General features: G+C 34.6%; 1 protein-coding gene and 1 long non-coding RNA gene across 4 annotated transcripts in view; one reads left to right on the forward strand and one right to left on the reverse strand.

The window, feature by feature from the left end:
* Positions 1-7,671: 7,671 nt before the first annotated feature.
* LOC123311559 (YTH domain-containing family protein 2) overlaps positions 7,672-14,048 on the reverse strand; it is a 201,279-nt gene continuing 194,902 nt past the window's right edge. For all 3 annotated transcript variants that reach the window (XM_044895598.1, XM_044895599.1, XM_044895597.1), the window contains one exon: positions 7,672-7,723. In XM_044895598.1, coding sequence (XP_044751533.1) covers positions 7,673-7,723 — 51 coding nt within the window. In that variant the 3' untranslated portion in view covers position 7,672. The remainder of the gene's footprint in view (positions 7,724-14,048) is intronic.
* LOC123311561 lies at positions 12,614-14,031 on the forward strand. Its single transcript, XR_006537498.1, has 2 exons — positions 12,614-13,849; positions 13,906-14,031. It is a non-coding gene; the product is annotated as an uncharacterized LOC123311561 (long non-coding RNA).

A 14,048-nucleotide genomic window follows, 5' to 3' on the forward strand; every position in this document is an offset into this window, starting at 1 on the left:
CACTGCCGACCCTGCCGTCCCTGACGGGCCGCCACAGCCACACAATTATTCCTCCAAGAGGTCTTCGGGCCAGGTTCTAAGCCGTCCAACACAAGAATACTTGAGTCATTCCAGTCGAAAACACTGCGTATGATAGCAGGAGCACCATGGTATGTCACAAACCAAAGTCTACAAAATGATCTGGGAATAAAATATATAAAAGAAACAATAAAGCCAAGAATCAACAAATACAAGGACCGAACCACAAATCACGAAAATATTATGATAAGCAATCTTTTCACCGAACCCCTCATGGAGAAGAGATTGAAACCTATGCAATGAGTGCAAAACCATAAAACATATTTTTCGCAACCAAAAATCTTGGGTTAAAATTCAACTTCCCAACTTAGCGCGCAATATTAATCACTACTTAATCAATGAATTTTTAGAGGAGCTTCCAGGACTCTGGACAAATAAAAATTGGAACTTTCTACCTTTTCTGCGACTGCTATTTGTATGACGCTGCCGATGAAGAACTTTTCGACACCAGACTTTACCCGCACAAATCGGCGAATTCTTTACACTTAACCGAACTTCCCGCACTTTTCCGTCGCAAACGTTTTACGCTTTAAAATTCCCTATCCAAAATTACAACACAATTCTATATGTGGTCTTACTACAAATCAAAATAAACGAACACTCCTCGACTACTACTTTACTGATTCCCGATAAAACTGACTTTAGCTCCAAATTATTTCCGTTCTCTTTAACTACCTAATTCCCGATATTCCGTTCCTACTTCAACAAAACCAACAAAAACAAAGGACTGGACTTTTCTTTATACTCAACTTTTCCAAACATTTATGAACCGACCGAGTCTCCGATTCTATTCCGTGATCTACCTATACTTTTCTCTTACTTCGTGAAAACCTATTTATTCTAAGTCCCTTTTCTCTTTCTTTAATGACTGACTCTACAAAGACTTATAATTCCTCTACTTATCCGTACCGACTCGAAGGGGTATATCTTTCGATATTTTACAAATCACGTCGCCGGACCGACTTGAAGGGGTATTCTTTTTTGATCACTTTCCTCGGACCGACTGACTAACTTTTTTCCGAGGTACTTTTTCTCCGGTCTTTCTCTCCCACGCTATGGGTGGTACCAAAACGTCCCAAAATCGAAATCATTGGACGATCATTCTTGCTGAGTTGAAAAATCAGCGTTCCCAAGCTCGGTGATTTCAATGAAATTTCGGCTACTTCGAATTCTGAGAACTGTTTTCCTCTCAGGCTCTCCAGACTAATAAATCTTTCTTAATCTACATGACTAACCATTTTCGCTTGTACCGAAGTCCCTATCACCGGATATTGGAATCAATTACATAGGCCGCCGATCTCCGGTTGCTCTCTGAAAACGTAGGGTATCAATATCTGCCGATTTTCTGACTGAGTGACACTAACTCTTTCAACTCTTATCGAACTGGTTATTATTTAAATTCCCGCGACTCGATACCGCCTGATCTCAAGCGCCTCAAAGTGTCATATTTCCAACTAAAAATCGCCCCTGCAGCACGGCTGCAACAATGTATGAAGGTTCCAGCGATACCTCGTTTCAATTATCCAAAATTAATTCGAATTCTCTTATTCCGATTTATTACAAAGTGCAGCTTGCTGTACAGTTCGAGCACAGTGACTATTGTATATAAAATACAGCTTACTGTACAGGAACTACTGCATATAAAGTCAGCTTACTGTACAGTTTGAGCACAGTGACTACTGTATATAAAATACAGCTTGCTGTACAGTTTTTGCACAGTGACCAAACTGCATATAAAATACAGCTAGTTGTACAGTTTTTGCACTTAACTGCTGCATTTGAAGTGTAGCTAGCTGTGCAGTTTTTGCAAAGTGCATACTGCATTTAAAGCACAAATTGCTGTACAGTTTTAGCACCTAACTGCTGCATTTGAAGTGCAGCTTGCTGTACAGTGATTGCAATACCATCGCTGTTTTTAAAGTGCAGATGTGGCTGTATATCAACTGCAGTTTGTACTGTACATTAACTGCACAGTCCACCGGGACATATACGGTCCTTTTTGGTGCAGTTACTGCATTACCGTAACTGCAGTCAAGTGAAGCAACGATGTGCAGTTTTTGTACAGTGACTGGATTTCTGTGTTTGCTGGGATAGGAATCACCGACTAACGAATAATTATTTCTTTTATATATCGAGATCGATATCCTTTAAAAGACAGTAAAAGACTTTCGTGTGATTATTAAAGAAGAAAATTTATTCAATTATCGTTTTTCTATTTATGAAAGAAACTTTTAAGAGTCGGTAATATAAATAAAATACGATAGCTATCTATAATTATGATTTTTACAGAAGTAAGATGATAGGTACTTCTGTCAACGGTAGTGTTCGAATTGTGAACCATCGTAAGAGTGCGTACTGAAGCGCATGGTGGCCTCTTAGAGCATCTTTAGTGAAATTTAATTCAATGAAACGATACTCATTTTAAAATTGTTGATATGCAATAAAGCTATGATTCATTAGAAAGTGTAGACTATAGAGCATGTATTAGAACTCATTTTTTCGTATTTAATGCTGGAAATAGAGTGAGTTATACCATTTCAGAATCTCGGTGAAATAGGCAGGTTTCCTCTTGCTTTGGTACTCAGGTAACCATATTATTTTTTACACCACGCTGGGTTGAACTTGGGACAAAAAATAAGCAAAACAGAAAATTTGAGTTAGATCTTTTTTTCATGAAAAAATATTCATGCGCCCCAAAAATAATAATTTACATTCGATAGCGCATCTATCCAGGAATACTATCCAAAAAACAGTTTGAACAAATTCCTCCATTTGGAGTCTTGCCTGCAAAACGGTGGCGAAGGGTGTGATTTTCTTGAATTTTCGAAAATCTCCAATATCTCGAAAACCAAGGGACTTTTACTAAACATAAAATATATTTTTCTGAACCGCCCTAAGGACCTCTACCCGAAGGCACCATATTATTCATTCATTACGCCATACCCTGTATAAATGAGTAAAATAAAATAATCTTTTTGTAAATTCTCATCTTCTTCTGTTAAACTGTCTGTCCCCTTTTTTCTTGACATGAACTTTCTTCTGCCGTGCTTGGACTGTTTTGGAAATACTATATCCTATAGAGGCTTGCCGAAACGTCAACTGGGGGTTTCTTATAGCAACAACTACTAGACGTAATATTTCTGGATCACAAGACTTATGTCTCTTTGTTGCTTTAGAAACATAGTTTCGAGGCATATTCGGGCTTTGTGTTCCCATTCACCCTATCAAACTGTTCCTATTCACCTGCCGCTCACCTAAAAACGACCCCATAAAAAATATTGTGAGTAGAATTTGAGAGACTTTTAGAAAGGCGAGTAAATATACAGAGCTCCTAAAAATATTCTAACAGTAGATTCTTGAGGTCAAAAGAAACACTTATTATATCCCTTACCATTTTATCAAATTAAAAGATATAACCATTTAAGGTTTTCATAATGAGCTATGCCACCACTAGAGAAACAAAATTCCCTTAAGAATTAAAAGCTAAATCTGAGAACCTACACATTTGTGCATCTTTTAAACAAAGTTGAATTCTACCAAAGTACCCAATTTTCCGATTATCACAGATATTTTTTATTTTCAACATCAAGTAACTCGAAAACACCATATTATACGAGAAAATATGAAGAGTACTTTTATTTTACAAAACGTCCAAATAATCATTATATTAGGGTTCAACTTAGTTTCAAGATTTGGTTTCTTTGAATTTTTGGTATTTTTATGGTACATAATGAAAAAACTGACATCTTGTGTTCGAAAAAAATTAATCGAATAAATGAAAAACTATAATATGTTTGAAATTCATTTCATTAGATAAATCCGTTCGAGAGATAGAACTAAAAATAACATTTTTTATGGTTTTTCGACAGCCTGTATCTTTTAAGCCGAGCCGACTCGGAAAAATGGTATAGAAAAAGTGTTTTTTCTGACCTTGAGAATCTACTGTTAAAATTATTACAGACTCACCCTGTATGATCAGTGCTTTTTACTTACAGTTTAGTGACTTTTTTGACCAACACATTCAGAGGTACATAATAGGCTTGTTCGTAGAGTGGTTTGCAACGGTTGTGAACTGTACAGAACAAGCGCCAATGGATTTTCGTTACCCTAAAATGGAATAGCGCTTGCTCTGTTCAGTTTACAACCGTTGCATACCACTCTACGAACAAAGCTAATTAGTAGGTTTTTAAAACAAATTTTAAGGTTATGAAGTATTCTCATTCAATAATTTCCGATAACGACATATTGTAGACAGGTCTTAACTTTCAAAATTTTTTCTCTATTCATGTCATTTAAGAGATAACAGGAACACAAATACTACCATACTACCTTCGGATTCTCTCCATAATGCCCTATCCAGTGTGTTGCACAATCGCTCAGATATCCCCTTCAATTAGTTACCAAAAAGGAAGATTTGAACTCCAGTATGTCAATTTAAAGAATTACACCATAAATAAAACATATTTTCGGTCACCCTAGTGTTCACAAATAAAATATGTGTTTTTTATTATTTGTTCTGATGCTTTATTGATATAGCTATCAACAGAAGGTTTGTCCACTTCCGGATCATGAATTTCAATCAAATACAATCACAAGTTCACCAAAAATGGCGTTACAACATCTTCAAAATATTCAACATAGCAGGCACAGTGAAAATACGTAAGACTCAGGAATTCTGATTGGCATATTGCTACTACAAGTACTATTATATTATTAATAAGTAATATTTATGGTTTCTGAACTCATGGTGGGTTCAAGTAGAGTTCCTAAGAACCTCAGAAAGAAAAATATCCAATCGGCAGACGGCGTTCACGTGAACGCTATCTGCCAATGAGAGTATTACTTTTTTTGGTCTTAGTTCTTCTTTTACGTAAACCCACCATTTATCTTCAAATCAAAACAGTTCATTATTATAAAAAATATGAATTAATGAAATCCCATTTGTAATACCATCTTTTATGAATTAATTATAAATTTTTCAATAAAAGGTTTGCTTCTATGGAAATTGGATGAAAATCTCGACTTCGATGGATACCAGGTTGAAGTCAATCAATAGGACTTATTGAGTGTAATTCTTTATTGAAATCTTCCTAGTTTTCGCACCTATCATGTACTTCTTCAGGGACCAAAATTAGTAGCGAAATGAAAGATACTCAGATTCTAAGTATCTTCAGTTTGAAATTAAATTCAGATAGACTTAGGTTCTGAGTATCTTTCACTTTGCTATTAATTTTTAGTCCCTGGAGAAGTAAATGAGGATGTACGAAAGTTAGGAAGTTTTCAATAAACACTTAATAAGTTCTATTGATTGATTTCAACCTGAGAATCTACTTTATGGTTCGTTTTTACTTTCTCAAATTGTCATTAGGATTGAAGGAACAATAACCAACGATGAAATATTCCAAAGTGATGTAAAGTTTTTGTTGATGTGATGTGAAGTTAAAACAGGTTTTTTTCAATAACTATGATATATGTGAACATTTCATTGGTCATCATATGAGGGGTTCAGAACTGCAGTGAACCAAGTCCATTCAGCCTAGTTTTGAAATGAATGGCTTAGAAGTTGTTTATCTCCAATTAATTCAAAAGTGACTTCTTTATTTATTATTATTCTTATGTAAGCATATGCTTACATTCTAATCTTTTAAAATCTAAAGAAGTCACTTTTGAATTAATTGGTGATAAACAACTTCTAAGCCATTCATCTCAAAACTAGGCTGAATGGACTTGGTTCACTTCAGCTCTGAACCCCTCATATATTCATCTGTATTGAAACTATTGTTCGAACAGTATTTTGCCTAATAGTTAGGAGTCCTAATAGTTATTTGAAAAATAATTTCCTATCTACATAAAATATCGTCGGAAAAATAAAAAAAATCTCAGGATGCTTGTCACATTCTTGAAAATGGAAATATATGAAATAAAAGTGAATGATAAGGTTCAGTTCACATTTTGTTATGTTTAACTTCAGCTTCATTAATGATTATTGAAACATTCAATAGTTTAATTCGTCCACAAACTGGTTCGGGATGAATTTTTTCATCCATACAAATAATTTTGTTAACAAAAATAGTATAATCATCAGGGAAACCGATAGAAATTACAATAAATTATTGGAATTGAGAGTCGTGATGATACAAAAAAATGTATGTGAATGAATTCTTACATTATTGAATATTGGAAGATATATATATATATATATATATATACTTTAATTCATTTTTACCTAGTTCTTATGACATGTGAAGGACTTATTCATTGGGTATATAGGTTGAAGTTGAAATTTTCTTTTTCTTTTGTAAACAGATAAATAAAGAAAATTTCAACTTCAACCTAGATACCCAATGAATAAGTCCTTTACATATATATATATATATATATATATATATATATATATATATATATATATATATATATATCACTTGATTCGGTGGTTTGGTCCCAAATAATAGAGGAAATAATAACTGGTTATACAGCAAACTTTTCTTCAGCAGACATTTTAATCTAGATAAGTTTTGGGAAACCTACAATTTCAAAGAATACTTTCAGTTAAAAACAACAATTGAAGCAGAATATTCAAATATTTGAACAGAAGCCTCAGAATTCCTAGTTATTGCTTAAATTATTTATCACCTGAACAAACGTACCAATTTTACATGAAAGTTTATGATCATTAAGTTGAAAATTGTAAACAAAACCCAAACAAATAGTGCTAAAATAAATGTTCACTATCTCCTTCTATTTCACGTTCACAGAATATTGTCCACTTTATGTTCATAATAAATAGACCTTGTTCCTTTTTTTTTAATTACAATGGAATAATTGTCCAAACAAACACTTTCAGTTTTGATTTCACCACAGTTGATACTGTTCTTTTTGAAGTCCGATTTTCTCTTGTTTCACCTTGAAAACAAATAAACACTTCACTGTTGGTTATTTGATTGAGTCAATCCGAAGAGTGGCCAGAAAGAAGTCGCTTCGAAAATTTATAATTCAAACATTTTATAATCATATTCATAAACCATTTTTCCTTTAAAACAATGTTCAAGTATAACCCACACATAATCAATTGAAAATAAGTTCCAGTTACCTTCTTAACATCACATAGACCCAATTTGATATTTTATTAGGATTCAATCGTGAAGAGCAAGCTACGATTTCGATGGTAATAGATTTGTGATGTGACGTTCTAAAATACATTCATAACAGCTTACTTTTCCCAATGAAACAATATTATTTTTATTATTATACATATTTGAAAAATAAAAAGAATTCTGCAGTGGAACAATTAGATTAATGCAATGAATATGATATATTATGCGGATACCAAACGTATCACGAAATTTATTGAATTATTCAGGGAGTTATAATGAGGGCAATTTCATGACACATATTATCATGGGAATCTGTTGTTTTGGCTTGCTGAATATTCTCTTGAAAAATAATGACTTTCGTATCAGGGAATTGTAGATGTAGATAACTGCAATGATAGTAACGTCTATGTGTATAAACAAGCTAGATAACACTACAGTAAAGAGCGGCCATGAGAGATATTTTCTAAAGTTACATCATGCCAAATTCAACTTTTTTTTCATTAATTGCGACCTCCTTTGCCTCCACGACCTCTACTGTTCTCTCCACGATCCTGTAAAATAAACAACTGTTACTTGTTTTATTCTCTCGTTACTGATTTTAGGGATAAATGACCTGATATCTTATTAATTTTTTTCGAAATATGAAAAAAACTAAATGTATGGTCCGTATATGCACTTTGGTTTCTCTGGTTAGTAAGTGGGCGGTCCGTATATATCAAATTCCTGACACTTCGGTGCAATATCTGCCACCAGAGTAATAGTTGGGGAGCCCAAGTGGAAAATTCGGGATTTACTCGAGCGTGTCAGATTAATATAAGGGGAGATACCTTGGAGCTTGTAGGGTACCTCTACTAGAAATCAGATCTGTATATAGGGGGAATTGTCTAGGACAGCCTGTCAGAATAGTAGAAAAAACGATCATTGTACATACTCGAGCGTGTCAGATCAAGATATATGTGGTTAATTACATGTTGAAAAGTGTAGTAATCTTACAATTTAAGCTTGACATAAATGTGTGGGAGGGCGAAACTTGCAAAAAAAAGTCACGTGTAGAGTGAGAAAGCCACCCCTGATTAGTGTCAGATTAATGGGTCAACACGTCTGCAACACCGAGATTAACCATCTGTGTGAAAATCTGACACGCTCAAGAGTGACCTTGTGTCACGTCCGAATTGTCAGTCCCTTGAAAAGTAGGTTCCTTTGGGTCCAATTAACATATCCTCTAAAAATCTGACACACTCGAAAAAATTTTTTTACCATTTTCAACTCTTCCGTACGGCCAGTCCCAACACGCAAAGTGTCAGATTAACATGAATTTATTATCGCAGACACGTAGGGCATATACAGTATATTAATTTCAAATCAAATCAAATTTATTCTACAAATTATTACAAACAAATGGTAACAATAATAGTCATATAATAGAATAGCAAAAGGAAAAAAGTAACAAGAAATATCTAGCTTATTATGAGTTTTTACTACCCGAAATCATCTAACATGAATTCCTCAATCAAGTAGTAACATTTAGACGTCAAAAGAATCATGAGACGTTTTTTGAAACCGTTCGTCCGTTTAATTTCTTCCGGAAGTTTATTATATAATTTGATTGCTAAGTAATTAGAAGCTTTCTGAGTTCTCCTTATTCTGTGGTACGGTATTCACAGATCTTGTCTATGACGTGTGGCATACTGATGAAATTCACCACTTTCGATGTATTTATGCTTATTTTCATGCATCATGCAAGCAAAAATTAATTGGGAGTAAAAAGTCAGAATGTTGAACTTTCTGAAGTAGTCTCTGCAGGAGTCGGCGCTGTTTATTCCTGCAAGAGTTCTTATTGCTCTCTTCTGTTTCAAGAAAACAGTTTTGGATTCGGGTACATCTCCCCAAATGAGAATGCCATAGGACATAGCGTTGTGGAAAAGAGCATAGTAGGTGTCCAAGTGTACTTTTTCGGTAGTTAATCTTTTCAGTCTGTTCAAGAGGAATATTATTGAATTATTCTATATGAATATAAAATTTAAAATTCTCTTGAATCTGTACACCAAGAAACTTCGCACTTTTGATGTTATCTGTTCTTATCCTTGATCCTATTCTCAGAATGTTCGTTTTTTCAACATTTAGATAAAGACCATTTGAGTCGAACCATGATTCTGCTTCTTTGAGGGACCTCTCCGTGTTCGTACTTACTGAGTGTTTTGAGATATTCAGGAACGAAGTGTCATCAGCATAGTTACAAACATAGTCACAAGTTATGTTGTTTGGAAGGTCATTAATATATATGATGAAAAGTAATGGTCCCAGTATTGACCCCTGAGGTACTCCCTTACGTATCTCCATCAAGGTTGTCCTTCTCTCCTTTATGTGTAGGTACCTGTTGAAGTCTACACTCCAAAAAAGAAGCAAGTAATTTAAGGGATACTCCCCGTACTCCATAATGTTCTAGTTTATTCAGAAGAACCTCATAAGAAACATTGTCAAACGCTTTCGATAAATCGCACAAACTAAGCTCGACTTCGTTACCCCCATCAAGACCTTCCGATATTTTCTCGATAACTTCGAGTAGAGCTGTGATAGTAGATCTCCCATTTCTGCACCCATGTTGTTGGTTCGTGAAAAAGTTGTTTTTCCCAAAATATTTTATTAATCTGTTCTTTATTAAACTTTCTATGATTTTCGAGAACATCGGGAGAATTGAAATGGGTCTGTAATTACTGGGCAGGCTCTTATTGCCACATTGTTTATATACGGGAATTACCTTCGCTTTCTTCTGTGAATCCGGGAAAACACCTTCTTCAAAGCATCTGTTGATTACAAACGTAAGAGGTTCAGAGATAACTTGCATTATCTCCTTCAAAACATTAACCGATAAACCATATGTGTCACCGGTTGGTTTTCCCTTCAGATTTAATTATCAAATTCACCTCATCAGACGTTGTCGGTTCTAAAAAGAAGGATTTATAATTTTTAACTTCAACATCTGACACGCTCGAGTATGTACACCAATTTTGTTTAAATCTTTGAGAATCTGTAGACGCTTTCCCCACCGTTGGAAGTGCATACATCATAGAACCTTTTTTTTCTTTCTACCATCTAATCTTCAAAATCCGCTAGGTCTCCACGACGCTCGAGTAAATCCCGATTAAGCATCGTCGACTCTCCAACTATAACCGTACTAACCGCTCTGATAACTCTCGGTAACCAAATGTATGTATGCGAACCATGCGCTAAGATATTCAAGAGGTATTGAGGAAAATAACAGAATTCAATACAATCTCAAGGCATAGTGGATGTTTCTCGTTCTTCTAGGCCAGATATATAAAATTGTTGAAAGAACTTTAAATGTCGGTTTCCGTTAAAAAGTAATTGTAAGTGAAAACCGTCATCCGATGTAGTACGGTGACCGGCAACCGAATGCGAAGTTGAGCGAAGCTGAGCGTTTTCAATGCTAAATGACAAGCTACGTCACTCGATTCGTAGCTTGTCAATTATATTAGTACTGAAAACGCTCAGCTTCGCATTCGGTGGCCGGTCACCCTTACAGCGGGTTTCATAAAACTTTGATTGTCCGATCAACGATTTGACAGTTACTCGAATTCTAAAACGAAATCACTGAAAGATTTTAATTTCTGAATATATCAAAGAAGTAGCAATTGATAATAATTGAATGGACGTAGGAACATCTTAATTTGATGCGAGAATGATAATGTGAATGATCATGATTGAATTATCGATTAAAAACAAATTGACGTCTATTCGTCAATCAAGCGTTGATTCCCTGGTCAAGCTTTATGAAACCCGGGCTTAGTCTATTTCCGACGTCGACGGCGTCGTATTTCGGAAAGGAAAGTGCTCTAGGAAGCGGTTTGGTTCTGGAAGAACGTTAAAGCACTTCTGGTCTGGTTATGGGCAGGTTTGAGAGGCGATAGATAATCAACCGATTTCGTCCTGCTCCTAAATTTGTCTTAGAAATGTGAAATTGTCATTATCTGAACTGACTATAGAGGCGAGTTTGAAAAGGGCGTTCCTTGGACTTCTCAAACGAGGGGATATATATAAATATCTGTTAATAGTCTTTGAATTATGGATATATTGAACTAAATATATATATATATATATATATATAGAGACAGGTTCACCGCCGAGAAACGATAATTCAGCAAAATAAGGGTATGCGGCGTATGGTAAATAGTAATTGCAAGACCTTTTTTAGCGAATACCTATATTTCGACACCAATTTGTGTCATCCTCAGGGTCTGAAAAAACAAATTGTCAGTGGAACAAAATTACACAAATACAACAATGAGAGAAACTCACAGCCAATGGTCATAAAAATAAGCTATAGTCATCAGCAAGATCAAGTAGAATTCCATCAATGCAAATAATTTTTCCTTTTACTACTATATATTTCTTAAAGTTGAGATGTCACATAGAAACCAACATTGTTATTTTCTAGGTTAGACATGAAATGTCATCGATATACTTTCTTCTTCTTTCAGCTATCAGACCAACATAAATTATACAAACAACAAAACAATAAAGTCTACATATAATGAAACACAAATTTTATCTATTATGAACTATAAAACTACAAAAATGCATGAGTAACAAATACATATTATTCACACATAATTCTCCCTTCCACTACATCTATACTAAGCAAAAGGAAAAATTATTTGCATTGATGGAATTCTACTTGATCTTGCTGATGACTATAGCTTATTTTTATGACCATTGGCTGTGAGTTTCTCTCATTGTTGTATTTGTGTAATTTTGTTCCACTGACAATTTGTTTTTTCAGACCCTGAGGATGACACAAATTGGTGTCGAAATATAGGTATTCGCTAAAAAAGGTCTTTCAATTACTATTTACCATACGCCGCATACCCTTATTTTGCTGAATTATATATATATATATATATATATATATATATATATATATATATATATATATATATATATATATATATATTTAGTTCAATATATCCATAATTCAAAGACTATTAACAGATATATATATATATATATATATATATATATATATATATATATATATATATATATATATATATATATATATGTTAGCAAATGTTAATTTGACCCCCCTTAAAATATACTGATAATGTCCGACGACGAATGTCGAAGGAAGAATAAGAGTATAGAACCTATGCTCTGTGAACTCTGTGCTCCAATGTTACCTGCTCTCTCTTTGGCACAGGCCGAATAGACAATTACTTGAACTATCTTGTCGGGCGATACGCTTTGTACCTGACCCTGTGTTAGAGCACCTCCTCGTGCTAGATAACTGACCGCCATCTTACTTTGTGAATAAAAAGTACCAACCACGTGTTTTACTTAATTCTAACATCAGAAGTGGGATTAAATTTCTTCTTTCGAGACAAGAAATTGAGGATCCTATTTTGTGAGTGAAAATTGTTTGTGTTTTGTGAGAATCTACAAGAATAAGAAAAAATGGACCAGCAAAATCTCAACAAAGCTCCCGAAGAAAGTGAAGCCATTTCGGTAATGCGGATAATGGAGAACCAGGCCCAACTTCAAATGAAGATGATGGAGTTGCTAGCCAACATGTTTAGTTTAAGGAACGACACCGACCACGTGGTGACCGCATAATTATCGTTAGCCCAGTTTGACCCCGACGATACATCCTTTTCAACCAAGGAGTGGAGTGAGGAAGTTGATCAAATTAAATTCGTAAACAGGTACGTCTGATACTGTTGTGGGCAAGCCCTGAAAGGCCGTGCAGCCAAAATTTATCAAAATTGGAAACCGATAGTTAGAAATTGGTCAACATTTTCTAGGAATTTAGAGATAGCGTTCCCTGAGAAAGGAACTCAGGCCACGAGGCTTAAAGCTAGCATGTTGATAAGTAGTGCAAATTTTAGTTCGTTAGTAGAGTATGCTCATGCCAAGTTGAATTTGATCAGGAAACTTTGTGAAAAGTTTCCGTGGGAAATAGTGTTGAGCTTGATAGCACATGATATCACAAATGTAGAAGTTTAGAATAGATTATTAGTGCAAGAATCTAAGAATGAAATGCAGCAGCTGAAATTGCCTTCTTCATAGGATTTCGACGCTCCATATTAGTGGATAATAGTAGAAAACTAGAAAAATGAAGCAGCTACTGAAAACAGAATCAGACAAAACCTTTCATGGGAATTGTAGGAACTGTGGAAAATTTAGGCATAGAAAGTTAGATTATTGTAAAGAAACGTTGTTTTAATTCTAATCCAGAAAATTCCAGTCTTGAATGTAATTTCTGTGATAGAAAGGGACATACTGAAGATTTTTATTTTGTTAAGAAAAAGAGAGAAACAAGTTCAGTTAAACTTTAGTTACCCATTGTTCGTAACAATCAATTAGCACATTAGATTTGAATCTAGACTTGTCAGGATTGGACGAGCGATTAGTGAAGTATTGAATAAATCGAATGTTGTCAAATAACAAAAATATCAAGCATGTCGACTAACTTAGTCGAAACATACCTAGTGGAAATAAGATACTGGCGCTTTGTTATGTTTCAGGAAAATCAAAATCAATTGCAAAAGTTTGATCTGTTTTGTACGTGAATTCTTATGAAGATTTACACAAGACAAGCGCTCTCAAGAATGTAAAATGTTCCCGTTGAGCAATCCAGGAGTATAGTATAACGCTGGCAGGTCTCGAACATCAGGTTAGGTTACCGATTGATGTTAATCAGAAAATTTCCATGAAGGTGACATCTATCGAATGAAGAAAAACTGAAGCCAACATTTATTGGACCTTTCGAAGTGCAAGCAGTCCTACCAAACGATCTATATGCCTTGAGAAGAGTAGGAGTCCAGAATAGAACCAATGAGATCTTGGCCTAAAAAAAGC

This window comes from Coccinella septempunctata, chromosome 4 (genome assembly GCF_907165205.1).
Source record: "Coccinella septempunctata chromosome 4, icCocSept1.1, whole genome shotgun sequence".
NCBI classification, from domain to species: Eukaryota; Metazoa; Arthropoda; class Insecta; order Coleoptera; family Coccinellidae; genus Coccinella; species Coccinella septempunctata.